Genomic DNA, 26,468 nt, shown 5'->3' on the forward strand with positions numbered 1-26,468 from the left:
AGCTGGGACAAGGACAGGGACACAGCTTGGGGGGGTTCCACACGCCCACCATGCACTTCACCTCTGCCCCATGCTGTGGCTTAGCGAGCACGGGTGTGCACACGCACATGCATGCACACACGTGCACACGCATGCCATGGCAAGCGGGGAAGCATGGTTGGGGTGGACATATGGACACACGCACACATACACACAGGCACAGCCTGGCCCAGGAGCATGGTCTGGCATCCTGACTCAGCAGGAGTCCCCCCGAGACACACGCGGCATCCTGGGGCGCTGGACATGGGTATGTGCACGCACACGCACACATGTGCACACACATGCACGCAGGCACACACAGGGCGAGTGCAGGCAAGCAGACCCGCAGCACATGGAAACACACAATGCACACACACGCGTGTGCAGCCCCTGCCATGCGCCCCTGCCACGCTGCCCCCCGTGTCCCCAGGAGGGCTCTGGCCGTGGGGCAGCACGGCCCCGGCCGGCCGGGGGTCTCACTGGGGAGGGGGCTGCGGCACTACGGGGAGGAGGAGGAGGAAGGAGGGGAGGCGATGAGCAGCACACGTCCGACAGTCCCACAGTCCCGCCGGCCGAGCCCTGGGAGCGCCGGCATGGCGGCGGGGCGGGGGGCCTGGTCCCCCGGGTTAGGCCAGCTAACTAACGTGGGGGAGCCGAGGGGCTCCCGCTGCCCCCCGCCCCGTGGGCTGCCAGCGGCGGGAGGGATTGTCCGTGGGGGACGGAGGCCTGGAGCCCACCGGCCTGGCCAGCGTCCTGGGACAGGGGTCCCGCGTCCCGTCGCGCCGGGGGGTCCCGTCCCCGTCCCTGCCCATTAACTGCCGGGGTCGGAGCAGTGTCTGTGCAGGGGCTGTGCCCCGGGCGCGGGGGGCAGCTGTCCGGGCAGCGAGCGGCGACGCGGGGCGGCGCCTGCCGGCTCCACCAGCAGCACCACGTCCGGCGGCGGGGGGCGGCTCGTCGTGGGGGTCCGGGGTGCGCGGCAGCTCCAGCGGCACCGGGTAGCTGGGAACCTGCGGGAGCAAGGGCAGCCGGCATCAGCGCCATGCAGGGGCAGCTGGGCATGGGAGAGGGGGCGCGGTGTGCCCCCCACCCAGCGCCAGGCTGTGCCGGTGGGCAGTGGGGCAGGGGGACAGGGAGATGGGGCACAGGCGGGGGGCTTCCCCAAGCCTGAGGGCGCAGGGTCGACCCCAACCCACAGTGGAGCTGGAAGACTGGGTGATGGGGCACAGGAGAGGGGCTGCCCCAAGCCAGGGGGCTCGCGGTGATCCCAGCCTGCAGTGGGGTGGAGGGACAGGGAGATGGGGCACAGGAGGGGGATGGCCCCAGGCCTGGGGGTGCAGGGTTGACCCCAGCCCGCAGTGGAGCTGGAAGATGGGGTGATGGGGTGCAGGAGGGGGGCTTCCCCAAGCTGGGGGGCATAGGGGTAACCCCAACCTGCAGTGGGGCTGGGAGACAGGGAGATGGGGTACAGGCTGGGGGCTGCCCCAAGCCTGGGGGACTCAGGGGTGACCCCAACCCACAGTGGGGCTGGAGGACAGGGAGATGGGGCACAGGCAGGGGGCTGCCCCAAGCCTGGGGAGCTCAGGCATGACCTCAACCTGCAGTAGAGCTGGAAGATGGGGTGATGGGGCACAGGAGAGGGACTGCCCCAAACTTGGGGGTCTGGGGAGCAGGCTGCACTCACCTGAGAAAGTGGCTGGATGGGGGTGATGGGGAGGACGGGCTGTAGTGGACACGGGGGGCCGGGGGGCTGGTGGGGGGATGAGACCGTGCTGTAGGCGGGCGGCACCAGTGCAGCCTGACGCTGCAGCAGCTGCACGATGGAGCTGATGTCTGTGGCCATGCGGGTCTCCAGCCTGCAGACAAACATGCATCGGGGTATATGGAGAGCACTGCATGCCGTGGGGCAGCACAACCTCATGGCAGCCCCCTAATCGCCCCGTTGGGAGCGACTGGGAGGCTCCCATGTGGTCGTGCTGCCATTAAAGCCCCACAAGTACCTGTTGAGCTGCTTCTGGAGCAGGTCGAGGCGCATCTCCACCTCAGAACGCTGGCGGCGGTTCATGGACGGCAGCGGGATGCTGAGGGCGGCATGAGCTGGGATGGTGCAGCGCGGCAGCTCCTGGTACTGCCGCCCCCGGCTTTCCCCCCAGAAGCTGAAGATGTTGGAGACCCCCGAGAAAGCTCCTGTAAGGGCAGCAGCAGGGGGTGGGGGGAGAATCAGTGGCCTTAGGGTCTCTTGGCAGATGCATGGGAGCAGGGATGCATCCCAGCAGGCAAACGCTCCCCTAGGCATGCCATGGGGATGCAAAAGCAAAGGGGGTGCAGGGTGGTAGGGGCTGCATGGAATGGGGATCCAGAGGGTGGGTGGAATTGTGGGTATGGGGGTTCGGGAGCTGCCAGCGGGGGCTGGTAGAGCCCTAAGCAAGGAGGGGAAGAACAGCGGGGGGACCCCAGGGACCCCCCCACCCTGAGCCCCCTGGTCCCCATCTCCACCTGAGAGGGGATTGCACATATCGCTGCCCTTGCACTCTTCGGCCTCGGTGGGTGCAGGCGCCTCACTGCCTGGGCGGGCGCTGCAGAAGGGCGAGAGCGCGGTGGCCCCCGGCCCGGGCCCGGGCAGCTCGTCCTCGTCACTGGAGGGGGAGCTGGAGGGCGAGCTGGAGTGGCAGGGCTCCCACTCGGCCGGCCCGTGTGGGGCACCAGGCGCCTGGCAGCTCCTGCCCAGCCGCAGTGTCTTCTGCCCACTGCGCAGCTCCCCGGTGCTGGCCGCGTCTGCGGGGGACAGATGTCGGGTCACCATGGCCCCCCGGGGCCCGCCCCCCCCCCCCCCGGCCCCCTAGCTGCACCGCCCCCCCGGCCTCACCTTTCTCCGTGCGCCGGCGGAAGGACAGCTTGCGCTTTCGCAGGCGGTTGAAGCCGCTGTCCAGTTCATCGCTGCCCGGGGAGCCAGGGATCATGTTGGTCTACGGGGAACAGGGGGTGAGACTGGGGGGAAAACCAGGTGTAACCCCCCCAGGCTGGCAGGGACTGGGGGCAGAAGGAAGCTGGTGGGGTGACGCTGGGGGGCTTTTGGTGCCGTGCCCCCCTATCAGCCAAGCACTGCCGGTGGGCATCCCAGTGTGAGTGTCCCCCATCCCTGAGCACGCCCCACACCAGGAACCCCCAGTTTGCTCAGGACCCCCCCCCCGGCCCAGCAGGATGGGTGCCCCACACTGCAGCCTCTCACATCGCGCAGGTTGAAGGTGATCTCCAGACTGGACCAGAAGTGGTCGGAGAACTCGGGGTACATGTCCAGCACCTCCAGCAGGTCCTCGCGGTGGATCTTGTGCAAGTCACAGTAGGTCAGCGCCCGCACGTCCGCATTGGACTTCCCTGGCCGTGCGTACAGGTTCAGCGGCTCCCCAAAAATGTCGTTCTTCCCTGGGAGAGGAGGCACCGGTGAGGAGGGGCGGTCAGCCCATGGGGCACGGCTGTGCCCGGGGCTGGAGGGGACTCCCAGGGCTCACCCAGGATGGCCACTACCACGTCCCCACGCAGGATCTCGATGGAGCCGCGGGAGATGAAGTAGAGGGCAGTGAGGACGTCCCCGGCATGCACCAGTGTGTCCCCGGGGGGGGCGTGTGTGGTCTTGAACTTCATGGCCAGGGCGCGCAGGCAGCCCTTGGTGGCCCCCTTGAAGGGCTTGCAGTTCTGCAGCAGACTGCGGTTCAGGTGCAGGCAGATGTCTGCCTGCAGGCACTCAGGGAAGCCCTTCAGCACCTGTGAGACATGGTGGGGGTCACAGGGTGCCGGGATGGGGGCACACAGAAGGGCAGGGGGGAGCTGTGCTGCCAGGCACTCACCGCATTCATGTCGATGCCGTTGGTGTAGGACCAGGCATGCTGGAAGTACTCCTCCAGGCGCTGGCGCAGAGGGTTGGGGATCTGGTGGAAGCGGATGAACTCGCGGACGCGCAGCATTTGTGTGTGGTAGCGTGCCGTGCCGGAGTACAACCGCTGGATGATGGCCGACACGTTCCCGAAGATGCTGGCGTACATCAGGGCTGCGGTGGGGTGAGCAGTGTGAGGGGCAGCCCCCAGCACCGCTCCCCCAGACCCCCCCCTGCCAATGGGGGCTGAGGGTGCAGGGAATCCATCATCGTGGGGGCACCCATCATCATTGGGGCACCCACCATCATGGGGGGCACCCATCATTGTGGGGGCGCACCTCTGCAGACATGCCCCCCCTGCCCTGGGCAGCCCTGCGCACGCACGTGAGCACAGCCCCCTGCCTAGCCCTGGCAGGCACAAGGGGTCCCACTGGCCTCCCCCTGGTGTTGTGACCCTTGCACCCACCCTCACTGCTGTGCCCGCACCCACAGCGGTGCCCAGGCCTGCAGGCACCCCGTGAGCCCACTGAGCCGTGCACACACGCACATGCGCACGTGCATGCAGAGCTGTCTCATAGACGTGCTCTGGCCATCGCACACTCGCAGACACACGCTCGCGTGCAGAGGCACAGCAGTGTGTGCTCACACGTGCACATGCTCTATGACATGTACAGATGTTCACATGTGCACAGGCACACTCACACACATGCACACTCACACACACCCCACACACACGCACACACCCACACATACGCACACACACACATACGCACACACACACATACGCACACACACATGCACGCTCACATGCACATATGCATGCCCACACGTACACGTGCATGGTCCCACACGCACATGTATACCCACACACATGGACCCACACATGGATGCATACTCACACACATGCATGCCCCCACACACACGTGCATGCATGTTCACATGTGCTTGCACATGCATGACCCCACTCACATGTACACCCACACATATGCACAGGCACATGTACACTCACACACACCCCAACACACACAGTCACGCACAGTCACATGCTTGCACACACACACCCCCCCATGCTCACATGGATGCCCACGCACACGGACACCCACACACCCCCAGACTCACACACATGCACACATGTGTGTCTGCAGTTTCCCGCCCCCCCCTCCAGGCATGTGCCCCCCACAGCCCCCGCAGCGAGCCCGCCAGGGTGCACGCCGGGGGCACTCACAGCCAATGAGCATGACACAGATGGAGAAGATCTTCTCAGAGTTGGTGTTGGGGGAGACGTTGCCAAAGCCGACGCTGGTCAGGCTGCTGAAGGTGAAGTAGAGCGCAGTGACGTACTTGTCCTTGATGGTGGGGCCATAGAGGGGGTTGCTGGCGTTGAGGGGCTTGCCGATCTGGTCACCCAGGGAGTGCAGCCAGCCGATGCGCTGCCCCTCCACGTTGCCAATGGCGTACCAGATGCAGGCCAGCCAGTGGGCGATGAGGGCGAAGGTGCACATCAGGAGGAAGAGCACAGCTGCCCCGTACTCTGAGTAGCGGTCCAGCTTGCGGGCCACCCGCACCAGGCGCAGCAGCCGTGCTGTCTTCAGCAGCCCAATCAGCGTGGTGGTCTGCAGGGGAGAGGGGCCACAGCAGGGGTCACCGAGGGCTACTGCCACAGAGACTCCCACCCAGCCCTCCAGGAGAGAGGGGGGGGGCCTGCCCCAACCCGGGGACCCCCCAGCCTCTCTGCAGGCAAGGCAGCCCTGGCCCCTCTCCCCACTTCAGGCTCCGGTGACCCCAGTGCCCCACCCACACCCCCCCCTGGGGGAAAGACCCCCCCGGTGCTAGGGGGCCCCACAGAGGTGCGTGGCAGGGCGGCAGTTAAGCCCACTCCCCCACTGCACGTGGCACTGCTCCATCAGTGCTGGGGGTGGGGGTCCCCCAGGGCCAGATCCAGATTCGCTTGCACCTGCGCTCAGTGCCACATGCTGCCTGCGCCTTCCCTGGCACCTACTGCCCCAGCACCCCCCATGACATCGCAAGTGCCAGCCTTGGTCTGGGGGCATGTGCAGGACCCCCAGGAACCACCCCATAGGAGGACCTGGCACCCAGGAACAGCACCCACTGCCCTGGCTCCCACTGTGGCACCACAGGCACCTAGCCTTGGCCTGGAGGTGTGTGGAGGACCCCCAGGCATCACCCTATGGGAGGACTCGGCACCTGGGGAACAGCACCCACTGCCGTAATACCCACCATGGCACAGTGGGGCCCCAGCCCCAGCCTGGGGGCACACACGGGACCCCCCATGCATCACCCTAGGGGAGGACCCAGCACTGAAACAGCACCCAGCCCAGAAAGGGCATGGCGCAGCCAGTGCCATAATGGCACTGTGGCACTCCGTGGGGCAGCTGATACCTCCTCAGAGCCAGAGCCAAAGATGAGCAGGTCAAAGGGGATGGCAGCGACCATGTCAATGAGGAACCAGCCTTTGAAGTAGTGGATGGCGATCTTGGCAGGGTGGCTGACCACCTCCTCGTTGGAGTTGACGTAGGTGGTGCGGAAGTTAATGAGGATGTCGATGATGAACATGATGTCCACAATGAGATCGACGACGTTGAGGGGGCTGCAGGAGTAGCCGCAGTTGTGGCGCTGGACCTCCTCCTGGTCATTGAGCAGGAAGGCGGCGGAGTAGGGGGTGAAGATGGCCGTGTAGATGACCAACAGCAGGATAAGCCAGTCCCACACTGCCTTGAAGGGGCTGTAGTGCAGGATGGTCCATTTGTGGATGCGTGGTGCCTGCAGCTTGTACTCCGGGAGGACATCGGCACCCAGCGACAGCACCTGGGCAGGCAGGTGGGCAGGGGCTCAGCTCCTGCAGCTCCCCGCTGCCCCATGGGGCTGAGCCCCCCAGCCCCCCCGAGTTGCCTTTGCCAGCCACAGACAGAATATCCCTGGGACAGGGCTGCTCTGGTGGGTACCAGCGGCCCAAGGGTGCTCTGGGGTGACAACATGGCTCTCTGCAACCGCCTGGAAGGAGGCTGTTGCGACATGGCGTCGGGCTCTTCTCCCAGGTTACAAGTGACAGGACAAGAGGAAATGGCCTCAAGTTGTGCCAGAGGAGGTTTAGATTGGATATGGGGAAAAATGTCTTGCCTGAAAGGGTGGTCAAGCACTGGAACAGGCTGCCCAGGGAAGGGGTGGAGTCACCATCCCTGGAGGGATTCGACAAGTGTACATGTGGCACTTAGGGACATGGTTTAGTGGTGGGTTTGGCAGTGTTAATGGTTGGACTTGGTGATCTTAAAGCTCTTTTCCAACCTCAACGATTCTGTGATTCTATGGGGTGCAGCATGACCCCAGAGCTGGTGGTGAGGGATGCGGAGGAGACAGTTGGCAGGCACGGCTGGAAAAAAGCCACTCCACACCGCAGACCAACCCACGAGCCCCCCTGCCCCACCGGTGCTGCCCAGGTGCAGTTCCCCCTGCAAACACTCGCACCTCCCTGCATGGACACGATGCTACCCCTCAGCAAGGCACATCCCTGTGCCCCCCTGCCCATGCCACCTCCAAAGCGGCAGCAGCCGCCCCAGAGCTCTGCTCCAGCAGGACCCTGGCACAGCTGCTGCCAGACTGGGGCCGGCAGCCCCAGAGGCACACAGTGACGCAGCTGTGGGCTGCCACGGGTGCCCCAGCCTGTCCCCGTGCCAGGCCAGCTGGCAGAAGCGTCACAGAGCCCCGACCACGCCACGGGGCTGGGCTATGGGACTGGGGCTGTTGCCAGCCAGGTCCCAGCTCAGGGAGTGGGACTCCTGCAGCTGGCACAGCGGATGCAGCGAGGTGCAGCAGGCACAGTGGGTGCAGAGGGCACAGTGGGGTGCAGCATGTACAGTGGTTGCAGCTGGCACAGTAGGGTGCAGCAGGTGCAGAGGGTGCAGCTGGTACAGTGGGGTGCAGCAGGCACAGCTGGGTGCAGCAGGCACAGTGGGCACAGTGGGGTGCAGTGGGTGCGGCCAGTTCCCGCATCCTCAGCAGGACGCTGCCTGATGAAAGCCATCCCCCACCCTGTCCTTCCCCAGGCAGGGATGGGCAGGCAGCACCCATAGAAATGAGGGCTGGCATGCAAAACACCCCAGCACGGTACTGACATATGGGGGGGCACACCCCCCCCAGGTGTTGCCTCGCCTGCCCCACGGCACCCCACTGCCCTCAGCACTGCACCCCATCCTCCTGGGTCCCACAGGGCCACTGCCCACCCCATCCCTGCTGCACACACACGTGCATGCACAGGCAGAGCCCAAGTACAGGGGTCTGAGGGGCACCACTGTGCCCCGGCAGCTGTGCCCATCCGTCCCAGCCGCCTGGCATGGGGATTAGATGTACCGGCTGTGGGGCGAGGGGCACCAGCTATAAATAGGGACCGGGTGAGTGGGTGCCGGGGGGCAGATGGGCCCTGCGGTGGGGAGAGGGTGCCGGGGCCCCACAAGGCAGAGCCAGGCTGGGCATGGTACCAGCCACACGGGACCCGCTCAGAGCAGCTGCCGGGCTCAGGCAGCCGGGGTCTGGTGGCCACCGGCTGCGTCCAGTGGCTCTGCACGGAGCGCCGGGTACCCAAGGGCAGGGGTGGGAGCCGGGGTGATGCCAACCCAGATCACCAGGTGGCAGGACACCCGGCACAGCCCTGCCCGGCTGAGGGGGCACAGCCTGGGAGCATGATCCCGGGGGCCCCCTGGGAGTCCCTGAGGGGGTCGCTCCCTGTGCTGTCCCGCTCTCAGCCACCACGTGTCCCCGCACCGCCACCGAGGCGCAGGTGAGAAGCGACGGGGGCGACCCGCAGCCCTTGCCCACCACCCCACCACGGCCAAGGGCCACAGCCCCCGCCCCCCGTGCCGTGCAGTTCTGCCTGTGCCCGCAGCGGCCGGGCACTTGCCCGCCGGCCGCATCACAACAGCTGCGCCACGGCCGCACAAGCACGCGGCAGGGCCCCATCCAGCCCCCAGCCCGGGGGGGTCCACCGTTCCGGGGGGTCTGGGGAGGGCTCCCCGTGCCGGGTCGCCCCGGGGGGATGTGGTCCGAGCGGGGGTCAGAGCGAGAGGCAGCTTTACATAACCACCCCAAACCCAGAGCCGGTGGCAGTCACGGGGGGACAGAGCCCGAGCCCACCCGCGGCCACCGCCAGGATGCAGGTCCCCCGGGGTAGGCACAGCACCCGGACCCTCCTGCCACCCGTGTGGCAGCACCCACCACCCCTCGCCGGGGCTGGGCGGCGGCGGTACCGGTACCTTCTCCTCCTGGCTCTGCCCCGCGGAGCGGGCCGTGTCGCTGTCAAGGCACAGGCAGGTGCTGCAGAGGGAGATGCCGGGCATGGGTCCTGCTCCGGCCCGGGGAGGGGCGGCGGGGGGGCCCGGCAACTCCTGGAGCAGCTGCAGGAGCGACGCCAGCATCCTCACGGCTGCCCGCGGCCCCGGCCCCGGCCCATGGCGCACCGGCGGCGCTCACTCCCTGCCGCCCGCCCGCCACCCGCGCCCCGGGCACCGGGCACTCGGCCCTCCGCCGGCGGCGCCCGTGCCCATCCTGCCGCCCCTCCGGCCCCCGGCACCGGGCGCGCCTCGCGGGTCGGCTCGGCGGGAGCGGCGGGAGGCGGCACGCGCCACCGGCAGCCGAGAGGAAAATTATTGGGGCGGAAATTTTTCCCAGCCTGCTCCGCTCCCGCAGGACGGCGGTGCTGCCCCCAGCCCTTAACCCCCCGCACCCGGGCGCGGCGCGGCACGGCTCGGCGCGGCACGGCACGGCACGGAACCGCACGGCACGGCGCGGCGCTTGGCCGGGCGCGGGGCCGCGGGGCCGCCGTGGCGCAGACCCTGGTGCGGCCGCGGGTGGCCACAGGCAGCCAGCCCAGGCGGCAGTTGTCCTGTCACGGCACGGGGTGGGACGCATCTTGACCCCATCAGCATCCTTCGGCCAACCGGGCACCGCACTAGTGCCAGCACCCGCGCCTGGCACGGGGGGACGCAGCCTGGCCCTGCAGCGGTGAACAGGGCATCACGGCGTGCAAGCACACCGCGGACACAGCGCGGGCACCTGCGCGGTGCTCACGGGCTGGGGAACACGGCTCCCACCCCGCCGGTTCAGCCAAAACATCCCCTCCTACCACCACCGCCACCCCCTCGGGCCACGGGGCAGCAAGCGATGTCGCCGGAGGGTACACGTGCAGCCAGTGTCACCCCCCGTCCCCAGGTGCCACAGTGGCCTCACGGGGTGCGTGGTGCCCGGGGCTGAGCTCGGGGAAGTGGCACGGCGCCGCAGGAGCTGCCGTACTGATGCGGCAGCAGCGCCGGGGATGCGCCGCAGTTCCCGTCGGCCCTGGCTCACCCGCCGCCACCCACGCGCAGGGGTTTCCCGCTGGCACCCGTGTCCCCACGCACCGCGTGATGGTGACGGACGAGGCCACGCGTGCGGCGGGCGCGGTGGGTGGTCCCGGCGGCGCTGCTGGGGGGGGGCTGCGTGCTGAAACTGCACAGGGGCCATTCGCATGCCCCTTCCCACATGGGATCACGCTGATGTGGGGTCATATGGGGTCATGCTCCCACGGGGGCACATGAGGTCATGGGTACGGGGAGGGGGGACAGGGGGTGAGGATGCTGTGAGATGGGGCTGGGGTCCCACGGGGATACATAGGGTCAAGGACAACGCAGGAGCGCAGGTACCGTGGGGCACAGCCCCCCCCGCCCCAGGCTCCAGCACACCCAATGGCGGGTGGGAGCCCTGGGGGTGTCCCAGCCGTGGCCCCCAGCCCCAGGAGCCAACGGTGGCCCGGTCCCGGCTGCCCCTTTAAGCTGCGGCTCTGCCAGCCCGGCTCCATTTTTAGCCAGGGCAGGGGGGCCGGGGGGGGGCGGCTCCAACAGCCAGCCGGCTCCTGCCTCTAAAATTAACGCAGCTGCCGCGCCAAATTGGGACAAATCCCTGCCTGCAGCAGGCAGGACGGGCAGTGCGGGCAGCTGCCCACGGCCCCAGCAATGCCACACTCTGCCTCCTCCAGTCCCACCAGCCCCACCGGCACCGTGTCCCTACTCAGCCTGGTGTGATCCCTCTGCCCAAGACTCCCCCACGCTGCTCCCCCCTGCCCAGCACAGGGGCCGTTCGCATGCCCCTTCCCACACGGGATCACGCTGTGTGGGGCAGGGTGGACCTCCCGGGGGCTGGATGGCGGTAGAGGGCCCCAAAGCCTGCACAAGCCCCAGACCCCCAGGGACGTGGCAGGTACCATGGTACCACAGACCCCTGCCCAAACCCCAGCACACATCGATCATCCGGATCCCATGGGCATGGAGTGGGGGCAGTCCAGATCCCCAGGGGTGGCACAGACTCTGCACCCCTCTCCCACCTGGACACCTCCCCCCCCAGAAAAATCCCATTTGAGGAAACTCCTGGCTGTGCTGGCAGCTGAGAACGGATGGCTGAAGGACACAAGGGAACAGGCACTGTCAGCCCCACGGATACACCCCCCACCCCACCCCACTCCACTCCCCCAAACACACCATCAACCCCCAGCATCTGGCCACCCCCCCTGACGTGGCCCCAGCCCCAAGGCTGCACTGCTAGTGGGAAGCAGCCCTGGCTTCCCCACCTCCTGGTGCTAGCCCATGCCTCAGCCCCAGGCAGAGCTGGGGACTCCCAGCATGGCAGGGGCACAGCCACCAGCCCCCCCAGCCATGGGGACAGCACATCCCCATGGCTGGCACTGTCACAGACCCGCACCCACAACAAGAGCACCTGACCCACCCCATGGGCACAGACCCTCAGCCCAGACCCCGCACTGGGGCTGGCACATGGCGACCTCATGGCCCCTCAACCCACACCGGCCCGGCAGGTCATGATACCACACCAATGATGCCGACAGGCAGCAGGACCACTGGTGGTGACACAACACCTATCAGTCACCGTGACACAGATACTGGTGGTGCCGACACTCGGTGACACATACACCGCCCCAGCACAGGCACGCAGCACCTCACACTCACGGTGACACGTACACCGACACCTGCTGTGACACTGGCACACAACACCCAGCCCGCACACCCGGAGACACCCAGCACGGCACCTGCTGCGACCCAGACACCCGCGCCCACGGGGCACAGCCCCCTTGCTGCCACAAATACCCCAACCCGTGGCCAGGGGCCACCCCCCGGCACCCCCAGCCACTGCCACCTGGCACACTGGTGCACCTGCACCCTGCCATGACCCAGTACCCTGATAACCCCCACCCCAGCAGACACTGTGCACCATGGCAAAACTGCCCGGCACCAAGACCAGGCAGGTGTCAACGTGCTGGTACCCCCCCGGACCCCAAGACCCACACTGACAGACACCCCCAACCAGACACCCAGCATCCACGCGCTGATAACGACATCCAGCACCCGCAGGTACCCAAGACCCACATCGGCAGCCAACAACTGCACCTGCAGGTACCCAACAGCCACAGGCACCCAACACTGGCACCGGCACTCAGCCGACACCTGCACAGCGACCCCCCACCAGCACCAACACAGGCACCCAACACTAGCACCAGCACCCACCTGACACCTGCCCAGGGACCCCCCACCAGCAGGTTTCCAGCACTGTCCAGAACACCCAACACCAGAACACCGGCACCCAACACGCACTGACCGCAGCATCCGCGGTACCAAACAATGCCGTGCTTCCCAGCATTGACAGCTCCCACGCCAGCGCTGATGGGGGACTCAGCACCCTTGGGGACACCCAAAGCAGGACAGGCACTGACACCCAGGGCCCACATTGCCCCACAGCTGCAGTGGCCACCACAAGTGCAGGTGCCTGACACCAGCTGTGACACCCCTGCCACCCTCACAGGTGCCAGTGTCCGCATCACCTAACTCGCTCTCCACAGCAGTGGGCACCGGCCATTGGCAAGGCACCAGCACAGCCCTGGCAGTGCGGACGGCAGGTGCTGCAGCAGTGGGGACACCCCAACACCCGACTGTCCCCACCTCAGCAGTAGTGGCCGGTACTTACAGCGTTGAGCTGCGGCAGCGGTGCGGTTCCCTTGGCACCCCCCGACATGGGCGCCAGGGATGGGTGGCCACCCTAGGCCAGGAGGCAATGCAGGCACCCTGCTACGGACAGCACGGCAGCAGCACCGACACCCTGCGGTACCGGCGGCACAGCGGGGTGACGAGCCCTGTGACGGGGTGACGTCCCCACGGGGCGGTGCGTCCGCCCCAACACCCGAGCCCCACCTGCTGACACAGACACCCAGGGGCCCCGGCGCTGACCCACACAGCCCACAGCCACCGTGCCACAAACCACCATCGATGGGACAGCCATGGGGACCACCTGGGGACATGGTAGCCACTGCAAACTGCAGATGCTGCCCCAGCTGGCAACACCCCTTGCCACTGCCACGGCCACGCTAGAGCCGCCGTGGCAGAGCCGGTCGCAGCACCGAGCCTGGCAGCGTGCCCATGGGTGGGCAGTGCCCCTGCCACCCTGGCTTACGGAACCCACAGCAGTTGGCAGGAGCCCGGCTGTCGCGACAGCTCTCGCGGCTCCCCGGCTCCCCAGGATGCTCAGCCCCCCGCTGCCCCCCAGCCCCCTGGAGCGCGGCCGCCGCCTGCTCCGACGCCTGGTGCCCCCTCCCATCCCGGTTGCGCCCCAACCCAGCGTGGGAACGGCCCCGGGACACCCACACCTACTCGCGACGGGACAAGCCCCGGGAGCCCGGGACACCCCCCCTGTACCCCCCCGTACCTCCTGGGCCACCAGGCTGGAGATGCGGACGGCGCGGCGGACGCGGTCGCTCCTCCGTTCCCCGTCGGGGCGGTCGCCGCTGTCGCGCCGCGCCGGGGCCATAATCGCGATTAGCGGGGAAAGCCCTGCGGTCCCCCCCGCCGCCCCCCGGCCCGGCCGAGCCCAGCCCGGCCCGGCCCGGCGCTGCCCGAGCTAGCGGCAGATGGAGCGGGCGGGCGCCCCCCCGAGCCCCCCCGCCGCCGCCCGCCTCCGCCGGTCCCGCTCCCCGCCCGGCAGCCGCCGCCCCCCCGGCTCCAGCTTCCGCCACTCCCCGTGGGCCCGTCACGCCGCGGGGAGGGACTGAAAACCACCCCCCGCGGGGAAACTGAGGCACGGGGGGCAGGGGGGGGCACTCCCTGGGGTGCCCCTGCCTGCTGCTGCCCGCAGAGCCTGGACCCCCAGGGATCCCCCAGCCCCATCTGCTGCGGGGTGGGGATGGGGAGGCGCTGGCAGCCCCCCCGGCTGGTTCCCGGCACTGCCAGTGCCCGGTGTCCCTGGCTGCTGCCCAGCCCTGGCAGCGAGACACTGCTGCGCCTGCCCACCGCCTCTGCCCGCTCCCCTCGCCGAGGGGCAGCCCTGGGGGGCAGCATCTTCACCCAGCGGGGCCGGGGGAGCACCTGCCCCATCACCTGGGGGCTCCCCTGCGCCCCCCACCCTTACTCCCGCCCACCACCACCAGCCAGCGAGCCCCGGGCCTGTGGCAACTCCCGATGACACTCCTCCCAGCCGGTGTCCCGGCAGGGGCACCCACTAGCCCTGAGCAGGGCTGGGGGTCCCCCCAGATGTGCCGCCCCAGCCTCCACCACAGTCACAGCAGGCAGTGGCACATGCTCCATTGCCCTGCTACACCGGAGACCCGCTCTGTCCGGGCCGGTCAGTCAGCACGGTGCCGGCAGCACTCAGCACCAGCACTGTCCCACCACACTGTGGGCAGGGGTTCCTGCTGGAGCAGGCTGGGGGTCCCCAGGGCTGCCGCAAGCTACCGAGATGCCACAGAGCCCGTCCCAGCGTGGCAGTGGGGCCTCCTGCCTCCCCGTCCGCACCACCCAGCGCCAGCCACGCAGCCATGCCAGGCCCCGTCCGTGTCCCTGTCCCCACCAGGCTGGCACAGCACGCTGGCCGCGGCGAGCTGGCAGGCCCAGCAGTGCGGTGACCTTGACGGGCTGCAGGAGCAGGCGGTGTGGGAGCGGGCAGTGCGTGGGCTCCTTCACCTGCCGTTACTGTGGGTGATTCATGGTGCCGCTGCCCGGGATCCCTGGCCCCTCCAGTGCTGCCAGCCCGGTGGCTCACTGCGCCTGAGCCGGGGCTGCCCCACAACCCGCTGGCAAGGTCCTGAGCATGGTGGCCACCCCTACGTGGCCCACCCGCTCCCCATGCCACACCGGCATGTGGTGTCCCCCAGGCCACAGCAGGCACACACTGCACAGCAAGGACCCCCATCCCATCCCGGGGAGGTGGTGGGTGCTCCCGCCCAAGGGAGCCCAGCGCAGCTGAGGCACAGCCAAGCCCCCTGACCTGGCACCATGGGCCAAGGCTACTGTGCCCCCCCACCCGCTGGGCACTGCGTGACAATGCCGGTCACGGGCAGGAGGGAACGACCGAGGTTTGGTGCAGGCTGCTGCCTGCCCACACAGCAGCAGCCACCACAGCATCAGAATTAATTACACAGCAATCAGGATGCTTTGCTTGTTAGCGCACTATAGAGGAACAGGGCAGGCCAGCCAGAACATCATGAGGAGTGGGGAGGGGGTTTGGGGGGGCTTTGAGGGAGTTTGGGGAGGCCCCACCCCTGTGTCTGTGGGGCTGGGGTCCCCAACCCCCCAGAGGGGTCCTGCAGCTGCCCCAGCACCCCGCGAGGTGGGAGGGGCTGGGTGCCCACCGCAGCACTGCCTGGAGAGGAGCCCCAGCAGCAGGGCTGGGAGTTCCCCATGGGATCAGGGGGTTCCTGCATGGGGCCCCCCTCACCTGTGCGAGCAGACGCAGGGCAGGGGGCGGGGCTGTTCGAGGACCAGCAGCTGGGCAGACATACCCAAGCAGCTCCATCCCCTGCCAGCTGCTGGGGCCCCTGGGGAGAGGGGATGTCAAGGGGCTGCCTGGGTGGCTTGGGGATGAGGCAAAAGGGACTGGGAGAGCTCCCCGTCCCTGCAACCTCATCCCCAACCCCCCCGGGCAGCCCTCCCTGTGGGGGTAGACAGAGGTCCCGGGAGCCCAGCAGCCCCCAGCAGCTTTCAGTTCATTAGCTGGAGCCAGCATCAGGGTGTAATTAAGCATCCACCGCCGCCTGCTCCCCACAGCCAGATGGCAGTTACACAACGTGCCAAGGATTAGCCACCACTTCCAGCCCCCTGGGCACCCCCAGCACGAGCTGTGGCAAGCTGGAGGCATGGAACAGCCTGCCATGATGCCAGGGCTTGTGTCCTCACCAGGACAGAGCCGGGGCCGAGGGATGCTCCAGTCCCAGGGGGCGCCTGCCCCGTTGCTCCCCACTAGGAGCCCCCTGGGGATCCCATGTGCCATGTGGAGTCTGTCCCAGCCACATGCCACCCAGCCATGGCATCCATCCCACCCATCCTCACGCCCTGACACAAGGGGCAAGGACCACCCCAGCCAATTGCCCCGGAGGCGAGGAGCAATGGGGACCCTCTGGACCCCAGAGGGGGAATGACAAAGGCCATATGGCACAACCAGCACCAGCCTGCACCTCCAACCTGCCCCAGCATGCCCTGCTCAAGCCAGCCCCCCCAGCACGCCACTGGGCCAGGGCACCCTGGGGACCCGGCCCTGCCCTCGGCTCCCTCCTGCAGCGCCCAGCCCCATCCTGCAGCCCCCTGCACCTCCCAGTGAGCTCTAGCACCATCTGGCACACTCCAGCACCTCCCTGCACACTCCAGCATCATGCTGCATGCTCCAGCATCATCCCACAAGCTCCAGTATTGCCTTGTGTGTTCCAGCATCGGCCTGCACATTCCAGCATCACCCTGAGAGCTCCAGCATTATCCCACAAGCTCCAGCACCTCCCTGCATGCTCCAGCATCATCCTGCACGCTCCAACACATCCCTGCGAGCTCCGGCAGCCAGCTGCCGTGCAGAGCATCCTCTGGGCTCTGGCCATACCCCGAGCCCCACCCAACCGCCTCTGGCGCTGCCCAGCCACCTCCGTTGGCGTGGCAGGTGCCGGTGGGCTCACCTGGGTGACCTTCTCGGTGACATTGTGGGTGCGGTCCTTCAGCTTGGTGGGGGCGATGATCTCCTTCTCGCCGGGTGGTGCAGCCAGAAAGGCATCCGCTTTGAAGTCCACGAAGTTGAGGGTGATCTGGGGGATCTTGCTGATGGCCCGGTAGCGCATCAGGTCCGAGTCGGAGGTGGAGTTCAGCAGGGCACTCCGGACGTTGTTCATGGCCCCTGGGCACGGGGACTGTCACCATAGGGGACCATAGTCCCGCTGTTCCCCAGGGCTGGGGTCCCACAGCAGGGCGAGGGGAGCAGGGAACCCCAGGGCTCAGGGGGTCATGATGGCAGATGAAGGGAGCGAGAAGCCCCGGCACAGGGGGGCACCCCCAGCCAGGCGCTGCAGGGCTGTGACCCAACAGCTTGCTATCATTTACCATTAATATAATTATTTTTCCCTTCCTAATGCACTTAGCAGGATTGGGGGTTAACAAGGCAATTGCTGGTGGCTCTGTGCTGCCAAGGGGATCATGGGCTGCAGCAGCTGGGGCCGGGCACCGCGGGGGGGGGGCAGGGGGCTGCACGATGAAGGGAGCCAGGGAGCCCCTCACCCCATGCGCTGCAGCCAGGCAGGGGGTGTGCACTGGGCAGCCACACCAGGGTGGCGCCGGGGTCCCTGCCACGCAAGGGCGGGGCTTGGTGCCGGGGCGGGGGGCGGGGCTCAAGGCTGCCCCAGCCCACCCCATGCCAGGTGCCAGGCCCCACCAGGCGCCGGAGCTGCCGGCAGCGCAGAGCATCACAGCAATGAGGAGCCTGACAGTGACAAGTGCCGCGGCAACCCCGTGCTGGCACTGCTGCCAAGCTGCCGGCAGCTCCCTCCGGCTGCGCTTGAAAGCTGCCCCGGCACCCTGCGTGCCAGGAGATGGCCCTGGCCCTAATGAGCTGCCAGCCATAATGACTTCACCCCATGGCCACACGCTGCGCCTGGGCAAGAAGCTGCAGGTGCTGGCACTGGTGTGTGCAACACCCGCGGTGTGCCAGCAGTGCCGTACCAGTGCTGGAGCCACGATGCATGCTGGTGCCAGTGCTGGCGTGGCGGTTGTGGCAGCGCTTGTCACCCTCGCCCTTCATGGTCTCGATGTCGTCAACGGAGGAAGCACGGCGCACACTGTGGATGCTCTCGTGGGAGCGGCTCCGTGCCAGGCTGCAGTTGGAGAAGGCGGCGTGCAGGGCCAGGCGGTCAGCGCATGGCGAGGAGTGGGTGACGGGTGGCTCAGGGGGTCTGTCCCCCATCAGTGCTGCCTGGTCCTCAGGCTGGGCCCCCCCCAGGCAGCTGGGCTCCAGCGAGGAGGTGGCCTCCTCAGCACCAGACTCGCTGCTCTGCTTGGAGAAGTCCACGACAACGGCGTCAGGTGGCTCCTGCGGCAGTGACTGCTTGCTGCCCGCCAGTGCCAGCAGCGCTGGCAGCTTCAGCCTGAAGGACTTGCTGCGCCCTGGAGGGAGGAAGGGGCACGGTCAGGGTTGGGGTCCACCCACCAAACCCACTCCATGGGTGCTTGGCGACCTGGGCACCCACTGCCCTCGCCACATGCTGTGTGGCACAGCGCTTTTGGCACAGCACCCGGGATGTGGGGTCAGTGGTAGCAGTATCAGCACCACCTTGGTAGGACTCAGTGCTGCAACTGGCACGGCAGTGCCAGCACAAGTCCCCCCAGTCATGCCACATGCACTGGCACCAGCCCTACCTGCAGGGAACCAGTTGGCGGGGGTGACCCAATGGTTGGCATCCTTGTCGGGTGAGCCTGGGTGCTCCTTCTCCATCACCACCTCAAAGTTCAGGATGAACATGATGACGGCCCCATCCTCATTCTTCACCGGCACCACGTCCACCAGGCACAGGAAGCAGCTGCCTATGGTGCAGGGGGTGCTCAGCACCGTGGCAGCATTGCCCCCCATCCCTGCTGGGCACCCCCTGCTGCCATCTGCCTTGGTGGGGGGTGGGGGGCAAGAACTTGCTGACTCAGCAGGATGCCAGCCCCCCTGCAGCCACATCACAGGGAGACGCTGAGGCACCAAGAGGGTGGAAGGGGCCCTCAATTCCCCAGAGCCCCCCAAAAACATTCCAGAGAGCATGTGGGGTGAGCGTGGGGCCTGCAGGAGGTGGGGGCTGTGGTGGGAGCAGCGCTGGGGGCAGCCAGGGTGCCAGGCCAGGCTTAAGCTGCTCAGGACTTGTTAACAGCTGCAGCGTTAATCCTGCTGCCACAGCTGCAAACTCAGCTGGGCCGGGGGGGGGGGGGGGGGGGGGGGGGGCGCGGGGGGGCACGGGTGGGCAGGGCAGAGGCAGCCCAGGGTAACGGCTCCAGCATCCCGCATCCCCACCATTGCCCCACGGAGCCACTGCCCTTCCCTCTGCAGGGGTCCTTGTCCGCCCTGGGGATGCATGGGGTGGCCTCTGCAGCTCCCCCCCCCCCCCAGCATCCCAGTGATGCCCCAGCACCTGCAATGGCTGCAGTAGGACACGGGATGGGGTGACAAGCACATAATGCCAGAGCGCTGCATCATCAGCACGCGGCTCCTCTGAGCCGCAGCCCCCACTGCACCCCCACACGGCATCCCCCCAGCTGGCAGCGGGCCCGGTAGCCTGCGCCGTGGAGCCCAGTATGGCAGGCGCCAGCTGGCGCCAGCACCATCCCCAGCCCCGCATGGGGAATCCCTGCCCGCACGTGGGGCTGTGGGCAGGGGGCCAGTACCACAGGAGGCATGTGGCATGCCACGGGCATGGCACACCAGGGCACAGAATGGCACGCCATGGGCCACAGCAGGGTCCCCAGCTGGGCCACCCGCTGCAGGGGGATTAGCGGCACTGACACATGGCCACCCTGTGCCGCCAGCAGCTTTATTTCATCCTCGCCCACCCAGTACCCAGCTCCCGTGGGAAAACCTAATACCCCTGATCCCCCACACTGGGATGCATGCCAGCACCGGCCACGGGCACCTCCGGCCCTCCCACCCGTGGCAGCCCCATCCCACTCCCTGCAGGCAGCCAGCCCTGGGGCAGGGGCAATGGCAGGACCCCTGCACCGGGTGCATGCACCTCACCTTGCTGCCGCCAGGGCCTCCGGGGGGGGGGGGGGTCAGGGTCCCCCAGCACCCGCCCCATGCACCCCTGGGGCTGCAGGCATGCGGACCCACACCCACGTGGGCTGGAGAGGTGCAGGGGGGCCTGAGTCTGGCCGTGGCCTTGGCCAGCCCAGGTCACACACACCCCCACGGTGTGCAGCACCCCCGTCGGCTGCCCCCCCAGCCCAGCTGCTGAGCTCAGGGGCTGCGGCCCTTGGCACCGCCGCTGTGCCGGCTTTATGCCTAAATATGGCTGCGGGCAGCAGCTGCCGGCGCCACGGGACGGCCACGCCATGCCATGCCATGTGCCCTGGTCCAGCTGCCAGCTGCCTCCAGCCCCCCCGGCACCAGCTGCCCGTGGGGAAATGGGGTGCAGGGCTTTGGGGCACGGGGATGCCCAGGGCGAAAGTTGAGGGCTCAGGGCACCAAAACACCAGACCTACACATGCCTGTACTGCGGTACTGGCTGGGGGGAGAGGTGGGGGCTGTGCTGAGACCCCTGCCCCTCCAGTGTCCCCCTGTATCCCCCCCCACCATTCCACTGCCTCCCCCAGCATCCCTGTCCTGCTCCAGCATCCTACTGCCCCCCCAGCATCCCCCTGTCCTGCCCCAGCATCCCACTTCCCCCCCCCAAGCATCCCCCAGCCCCCCTCCCAGCATCCCCCCCAAGCCAGACCCCAGTACCCTCCAGCCCTGCAACACGTCCCCCTCCCCTGGCCACACACTCCCAGTACCCTGCCCAGCCCGGCACAGGCCCTGCGCCAGGAGTTGCACAAAGTGGCTGCCGTCCCTGCCCTAGCAGGTCTGGGGGCTCTTGCACCCCCGGGCCCTCCCGGCCTCTGGGACTGCAGTCACGAGTGGCAGGGACGGAATGTACCCCGCGGGAGGGAGGCTGCTCCCGCCCCCCAAATGCACCCACACACCTCCAGACCAACGCCTCAAATCCATGCACCCCCCTACGCTGCAGCCCCCGCCCCCCCAAGCTGAGGCTGAGCTGCTCCCCACGACCGCCAGGGGGCAGCACCGGGAGCACTGAGCACCCTGCCGCCGACCCTGCACCCCTACCGTGCACCCCCAAACGCACCAAGCACTCCGCATCCCTCCCTGCACCGAGCACCCTGTGCCCCCACCCTGCACGACACTGAGCACCCAGCACCCTGACACCCTGCGCCCTGCAGTGCACTGTGCACCCCCACATCACGCACCACGCACTGTGCCATGTTGTGCGCCCTGCACCCCACATTGCATCATACACCCCCACACCCTGCCCAGCACCGCGCAACCCTACACCACCCACCCCACCCTGCATCCACACCACACCAGGCACCCCATGGCACAGCTCAGCCCGCACCACGCACCCCTCCCTGCTGCACAGCCCCCACCATGCCGCGGGACCCACACCCTGCACCATGGTGCTGTGACCCAAAGGCCAGGCAGGGGCACCCAGACACATGCACCTCCATGCTCCCCCATGCAAACCCCGCTGGCATCCCCGTCCCCGCAGCACCCACCGTGCCGGCACTGGCATGCTGCCTGCCACACCCCCCCCCCCGGCGCTGAGGCTGCCGGCGCCTGGCCTGGCTCCCACCGCGGTGAGGACATGACCTTGCCCAGGCAGCGCTGGCAACACCAGCGAGAGCCACCGTGTACTGATGCTCCTCGCCAGCACTACTGGCCCATGGCCACCCAGCCACAAGTGCGGTGCCAGCGCGGTGCCTGGCTGGGCCAGGGCAGCCCCACTGGCACAGGGCAAGCACCTGCACCTGGCTGCGCCAGCTCGTGCCAGGCTGGTGGGGACTGGGGGCCTGATCCGGCTCCTTCACGCTCCCGGGCCAGCACCCAGCCTGTGCCAGCAGACAGGGACAGGCGCTGCTGCAGCTGGCCCTGGCCCCAGGCCATCAGCCTCCCCAGCCATGGGTGGCAGGGGTCTCTGCCCACTCCCTGCCCCAGATGTGGTGTGGCACCACGGCAGCTGCCCCTGTGCCCAAGGCTGTCCCCGCAGGGCCCTGGCTCCTCTGTGGCTGCCACGACCTTCTGGCGTCCCCGGCAGCACCAGGGCTGTATAAACAACGTCGCTCAAAACTAATGGCTGCAGCAGCGGCTGGCGACACGGCAGGGCCCAGCCACCTGCCTGCAGCACAGCACGGCACTTCCGTGTGCCACACCATGGCAGTCCAGGGCCGTGCCAGGACAGGCTGGCCGGGCACTGTGGCAGGGCTTGGTGCCAGGGGGATGCCAGGGCAGCGGAGCGGGGTTCAGCACAACCACAAAGACACAGATGGGATGAGCAATGGCAGCCACGCCAGGGAGATGCCGGGGCTGCCAGGGCCAGCAGCAAGGCCACAGCCAGTGGCAGCAGGGTCCCTGCTCGGGGTTCAGGTGCCCCAGTGCAGCAAGAGGCAGCAGGTGGGACCCCACCTCCCAAGCACCTGGCAGCCTCCCCGCCCCAGTGCTAGCCCCACCGTGGCAGGCGGCACCAGCACTGCAGCACACTGCAAAGGGGATGCCCATGAGTGGTGCCACTGCAGCCAGGACCCACCACACCAGCCCCCTGGACACAGGGCCAATCTGTGGGTACAGGAAAACCCCATACCCCAAGGGCAGTGGGACTCTGCCACCAACGCTGCTCCTGCCCACTCCCCTGCCCCATGCAGCTCTGCCCCGTGGGCCAGGGCAGCCAGGTCCCCACAGATCCCTCGTCCTGGCCCCCTGCCCCAGGGAGGTCCCGGCCATGACAGAGAGAGTTAAGCAGCAGCTCCCCAGCCACTGCACACACCCGCCACTGCTGCTGCCTATAAATATCCCATCGGAAACACCACGCTCCCCAGGGACATGGCACGGGCAGCGCTGCTGCAGCACCAGCCACTGCCAGCACCTGCTGCCACATGCCCTGGGTGCCCCCGCTGGCCTGTGGGCAGGGGAAGCCCCATCCCCACCCGGGGTCTGGGGCTGCAGGACAGAGCTGCCCCCTCGGGGTCAGCCCTGCCATCCAGGGCAAAGTCAGGCCCTGGGCTAGGGGACCCCCCTGACATCACCCCCAGGACCCTACATCCCACCTGCTTACAGGTTTCACAGCAGCACCCAAGAGCCCAGGCTGGGGAGGGGGCTGGCAGAGGACTGACAGCTGTCCTGCTGCAGCACTGCCCTGGCAGCCTTAGTGCTGGGGGGGCACAAGCCCAGATCAGATCCCCCAACTTGTGCCAGGGCCGCAGCCCCCGGCCCGGGGACACAGATCTCATCCCCTGCTCTCTGGAGATGGGGTGCCTCGTCCCATCCTGGCTGGCAGCTGAGGGCCACAGGCACCCCTGGGCTGCTGGCTCAGCCTGCCCACCACTGCCCAGAGCCAGGGCTGGAGGCACCAAGTGCAGGCAGGCAGCAGGTGGGCACGGGTGCTGCTTGCAAGCACAGCAGCTGGGGGGTCCTAGCAAGGGCCCCAGCAGGAGCCTGAGCCTGGTCCCAGTCTGCTGGCACACACCAGCCAGCAAGCAATGGGCAGGGTAATTAGCACAGCCCTAATGAGAACTAACAAAGCATTGCCCACACTGCTGGCAGGGAACAGCCATGTGCTGCCTGTGCCCTGCCAGAACCCAGCACCATGCACAGGTCCGAAGGGCACTGGCACCAGGTACGCCCGCCTCGGCGCCACTGCCCCAGCTGCCAGCCCTGGCTGTGCCAGGCACCACAGTGCCCAGCTGCCTGGCCAGCACCGCAGAGCCGCAGCCAGCTGCGGCAGGACAGGGGCACGGCAGGGACTGGGGTGTCCTCCCACCCCAGCTCAGTCCTCAGAGCCTCTGGCAGCCACCCCAGCCGGGACCCCTGGCACCCCGCACCCCAGAAGCCAGGTGGCACCAGGAAGCCAAAGCCATCGTTGCAGCACGTGGTGGCTGCCGGCAAAGCCGACATGGGGCCAGCAGCTGGGAACCAGCTTTGTTTACTCTGCCGCCGGAACCAGGGCCGGGTGCCGAGAGCCGGGACAGCTGCCATGAGAGCCGGGACACCTGGTGGAGGCACAAATGGGGCTGCGGTGCGGGGCAGCCCCAGCACCGCCAACGTGGAGCTGCACCCACCTGCTGTCACCGTCCACTGGCACAGGGACCCCCAGGACTGGCAGCACTGGGGCAAGGCAGGGGGTGCAGCACGGCCCTTGTGCCCAGCCTGGGCAGTGACCCCCCCCCATGCACCACATGCTCCGGGGTGGCAGCACTGCGATGTCCACTGCAGGCTTAAGCCCCACAGCCTCAGTGGCTTGCTCCAGGGCTGGGTGCAGCACAGCACCCACATCCCACCCAGCCATGGGGCAGCCAGACCCCCAGGACAAGGCAGGCTGTGTGGCTGCTGGTGGGGCAGGAGCTGGCCCAGGCCAGCAAAGCCATGCAGCACAGCAGCACAGAGGCTGCCACTCTGCTACCCCCTCCGCTTCCCCAGCACTCAGACCACGCTGCCCCAAATCGTGTCCCCCCACTGCTCCCCATGTCCTTGCTGGCAGGCAGCACAGTGCCCCCACACCCCACGTCATCCCCCACTGGGTCACAGCACGCTGCTCCCACCCCACAGCTGCAGCCCCATGGCACATGGATTCCTGGCACCCCACTGGTGCCCCCAGCACCATCGCTCTGCTGCGAGCCAGGGCAGCAGCCAGGGCAGCCGGCAGAGCTCCAGTAGTGCCAGAGAGGCAGGACAAATCCCCACCTGCGAGGCCAGAGGTGCTGCCCTTCAGCACACAGGCACCAGCTGCTGGTGCCAGGCTCCCACCCACGCTGATGCCACCCACAATGCAGCAGGGCCCGGCACAGCTGATGGATGGCCACAACTCAAGGGTCTGTCTGCCCATGACACAACGAACAGCCACCTTCACCCCCACGCAAATAACCATCAATTTTCGCTGGCGGCCGCATGGCGCAGGTCCCTACCATCCTTGCGGTAGAAGCAGATTTCCACCTTGCGCTCCTCAGCGCCCAGCAGCGCCTGGGCGATCTGGGCAGCGGCACCGCGCTGGGTGCGGGGCCCATGGAGGAAGTCACAGGTGCTGGGCTTCTGCATCACCTCCGCCCGTGAGTACCCGCACAGCTGGCAGAAGCCGTCGTTGCAGTAGATCACCGCGCAGTTCTCCACCCGGGCGTTGGCAATGATGAACTTGCGGCCTGGGGGAGAGGGAAGGGTCACTCCCTCACGCCCCCCCCAGCCCAGCACCCCACCGGGATGCTTCGCTCCATCCATCCATCCATCCTTCCATCCACCCACGGCTCTGGGCTCCCAGTGACCGAACACCTGCAAGCTGCCCTACTCGCTCCCTGGAGAGCCCCCCCAAGGCTGCCAGCACTGCCACCATCACCGAGGGGACCCCCCGCCATGGGGACCCCCCCGCCACCGCGGCCTGAGGACAGAGGCTCAGCTGGGCCAGCCCAGCCCTCCCCAGGACACCATGCTGCCACCAGCCCCTGGCTCATGGCCTGTCCCCCAGCACGGTGACACCCCACAGCTCAGCCCCACGGGGTGGTATCGCCCCCGGGCCACCGCCCAGCCCTGCCGGGATGCCGTGCCCGATCCCCCCCAGCACTGGGGCCCCCCGCAGGCCCCGCTGCCGGCACAACGGCACGGCTCGGGGGGACCGCGGACAGCCGGGGTGCCCTGACCGGGCGGCAGCCGCAGCGGACGAGCCGCCGCCGGCGTCTCCATCACCGCTGGCGCTGGGCCCCCCCCGAGGGGCAGGGGGACCCCGGCACGGCCGCCCTGGGGCCGGCGGGGGCCAGGAGCCGGGGCGCTGCCTCATCACCCGCACCCCAAACCCTGCCCGGAGCCATGCGCGCGCGCGCCCGCCCCCCCGGCTCCCGGCGCCCCCCCACCCCCGGCCCCACTCACTCTGCCCCTCGAACTTGCGGATGATGGTGTCCAGGAAGGTGTTCTGGGGGGCGACGTGCCCCCGCCGCACCGGCATGCTGCCCGTCCCATGGGCAGCGCAGCCGCCCGCGCCGCACCGCCGGGCCCCGGGCACGGGGGGGGCCGGGGGGGAGGCGGCCCCGCGCCGCGGGGGGTCCCGCTGCCCTTGAGCCAAGGACGGCGCCGGCGGGGCGGCTACGGCGGGGCTGGGGGGCCCCGGCCCGGCCCCGGGGAAGGCGGGATGCAGGGGGGGAGCACGCAAGGGGTTAAGACGGGGCCCTCCCCCGCCGGGGCCGGGGCCGGACCCTGCCCGGCCGGGGCCGGGGCCGGGGCCGGGCCCCCCCGCACTACCCGCTGGGTGCGCGCCGCGGCGGTCGCAGCATCGGCCTTATTTAGTCAAGGAGAGGCCGGGGGGGATGGAACCCCCGCCCCGCCCCGCCCCGGCCCGGCTCGGCCCGGCTTCGTTCAGCCCGGCCTGTCTCCGTTCGGTTCGGCTCAGCCCGGCTCGGTTCGGTTCGGCTCGGCTCGGCCCGGCTCGGCCCGGATCCGTTCGGCTCGGCTCGGCCCGGCCCGGCCCGGCCCAGCTGGGTTCCGTTCCGCCCGGCAGGGGCTAGGCTCGGCAGGGCTG

At 68.4% G+C, this 26,468-nt stretch overlaps 1 protein-coding gene across 1 annotated transcript; it reads right to left on the bottom strand.

Annotated features, from left to right (window-relative positions):
• Positions 1-719: 719 nt before the first annotated feature.
• Positions 720-26,338, bottom strand: KCNH2 (potassium voltage-gated channel subfamily H member 2). The gene is given in 16 exon segments (XM_040592192.1): positions 720-964; positions 966-1,025; positions 1,700-1,871; positions 2,016-2,202; positions 2,512-2,790; positions 2,882-2,981; positions 3,245-3,438; positions 3,525-3,777; positions 3,861-4,060; positions 5,112-5,499; positions 6,287-6,712; positions 16,863-17,077; positions 17,896-18,336; positions 18,589-18,753; positions 24,874-25,104; positions 25,823-26,338. Coding segments are annotated over 16 exon segments (3,522 nt in total). The 5' UTR covers positions 25,899-26,338; the 3' UTR covers positions 720-829.
• Positions 26,339-26,468: the final 130 nt, after the last annotated feature.

Source organism: Falco naumanni, chromosome 4 (assembly GCF_017639655.2).
Source record: "Falco naumanni isolate bFalNau1 chromosome 4, bFalNau1.pat, whole genome shotgun sequence".
Lineage (NCBI taxonomy): Eukaryota > Metazoa > Chordata > Aves > Falconiformes > Falconidae > Falco > Falco naumanni.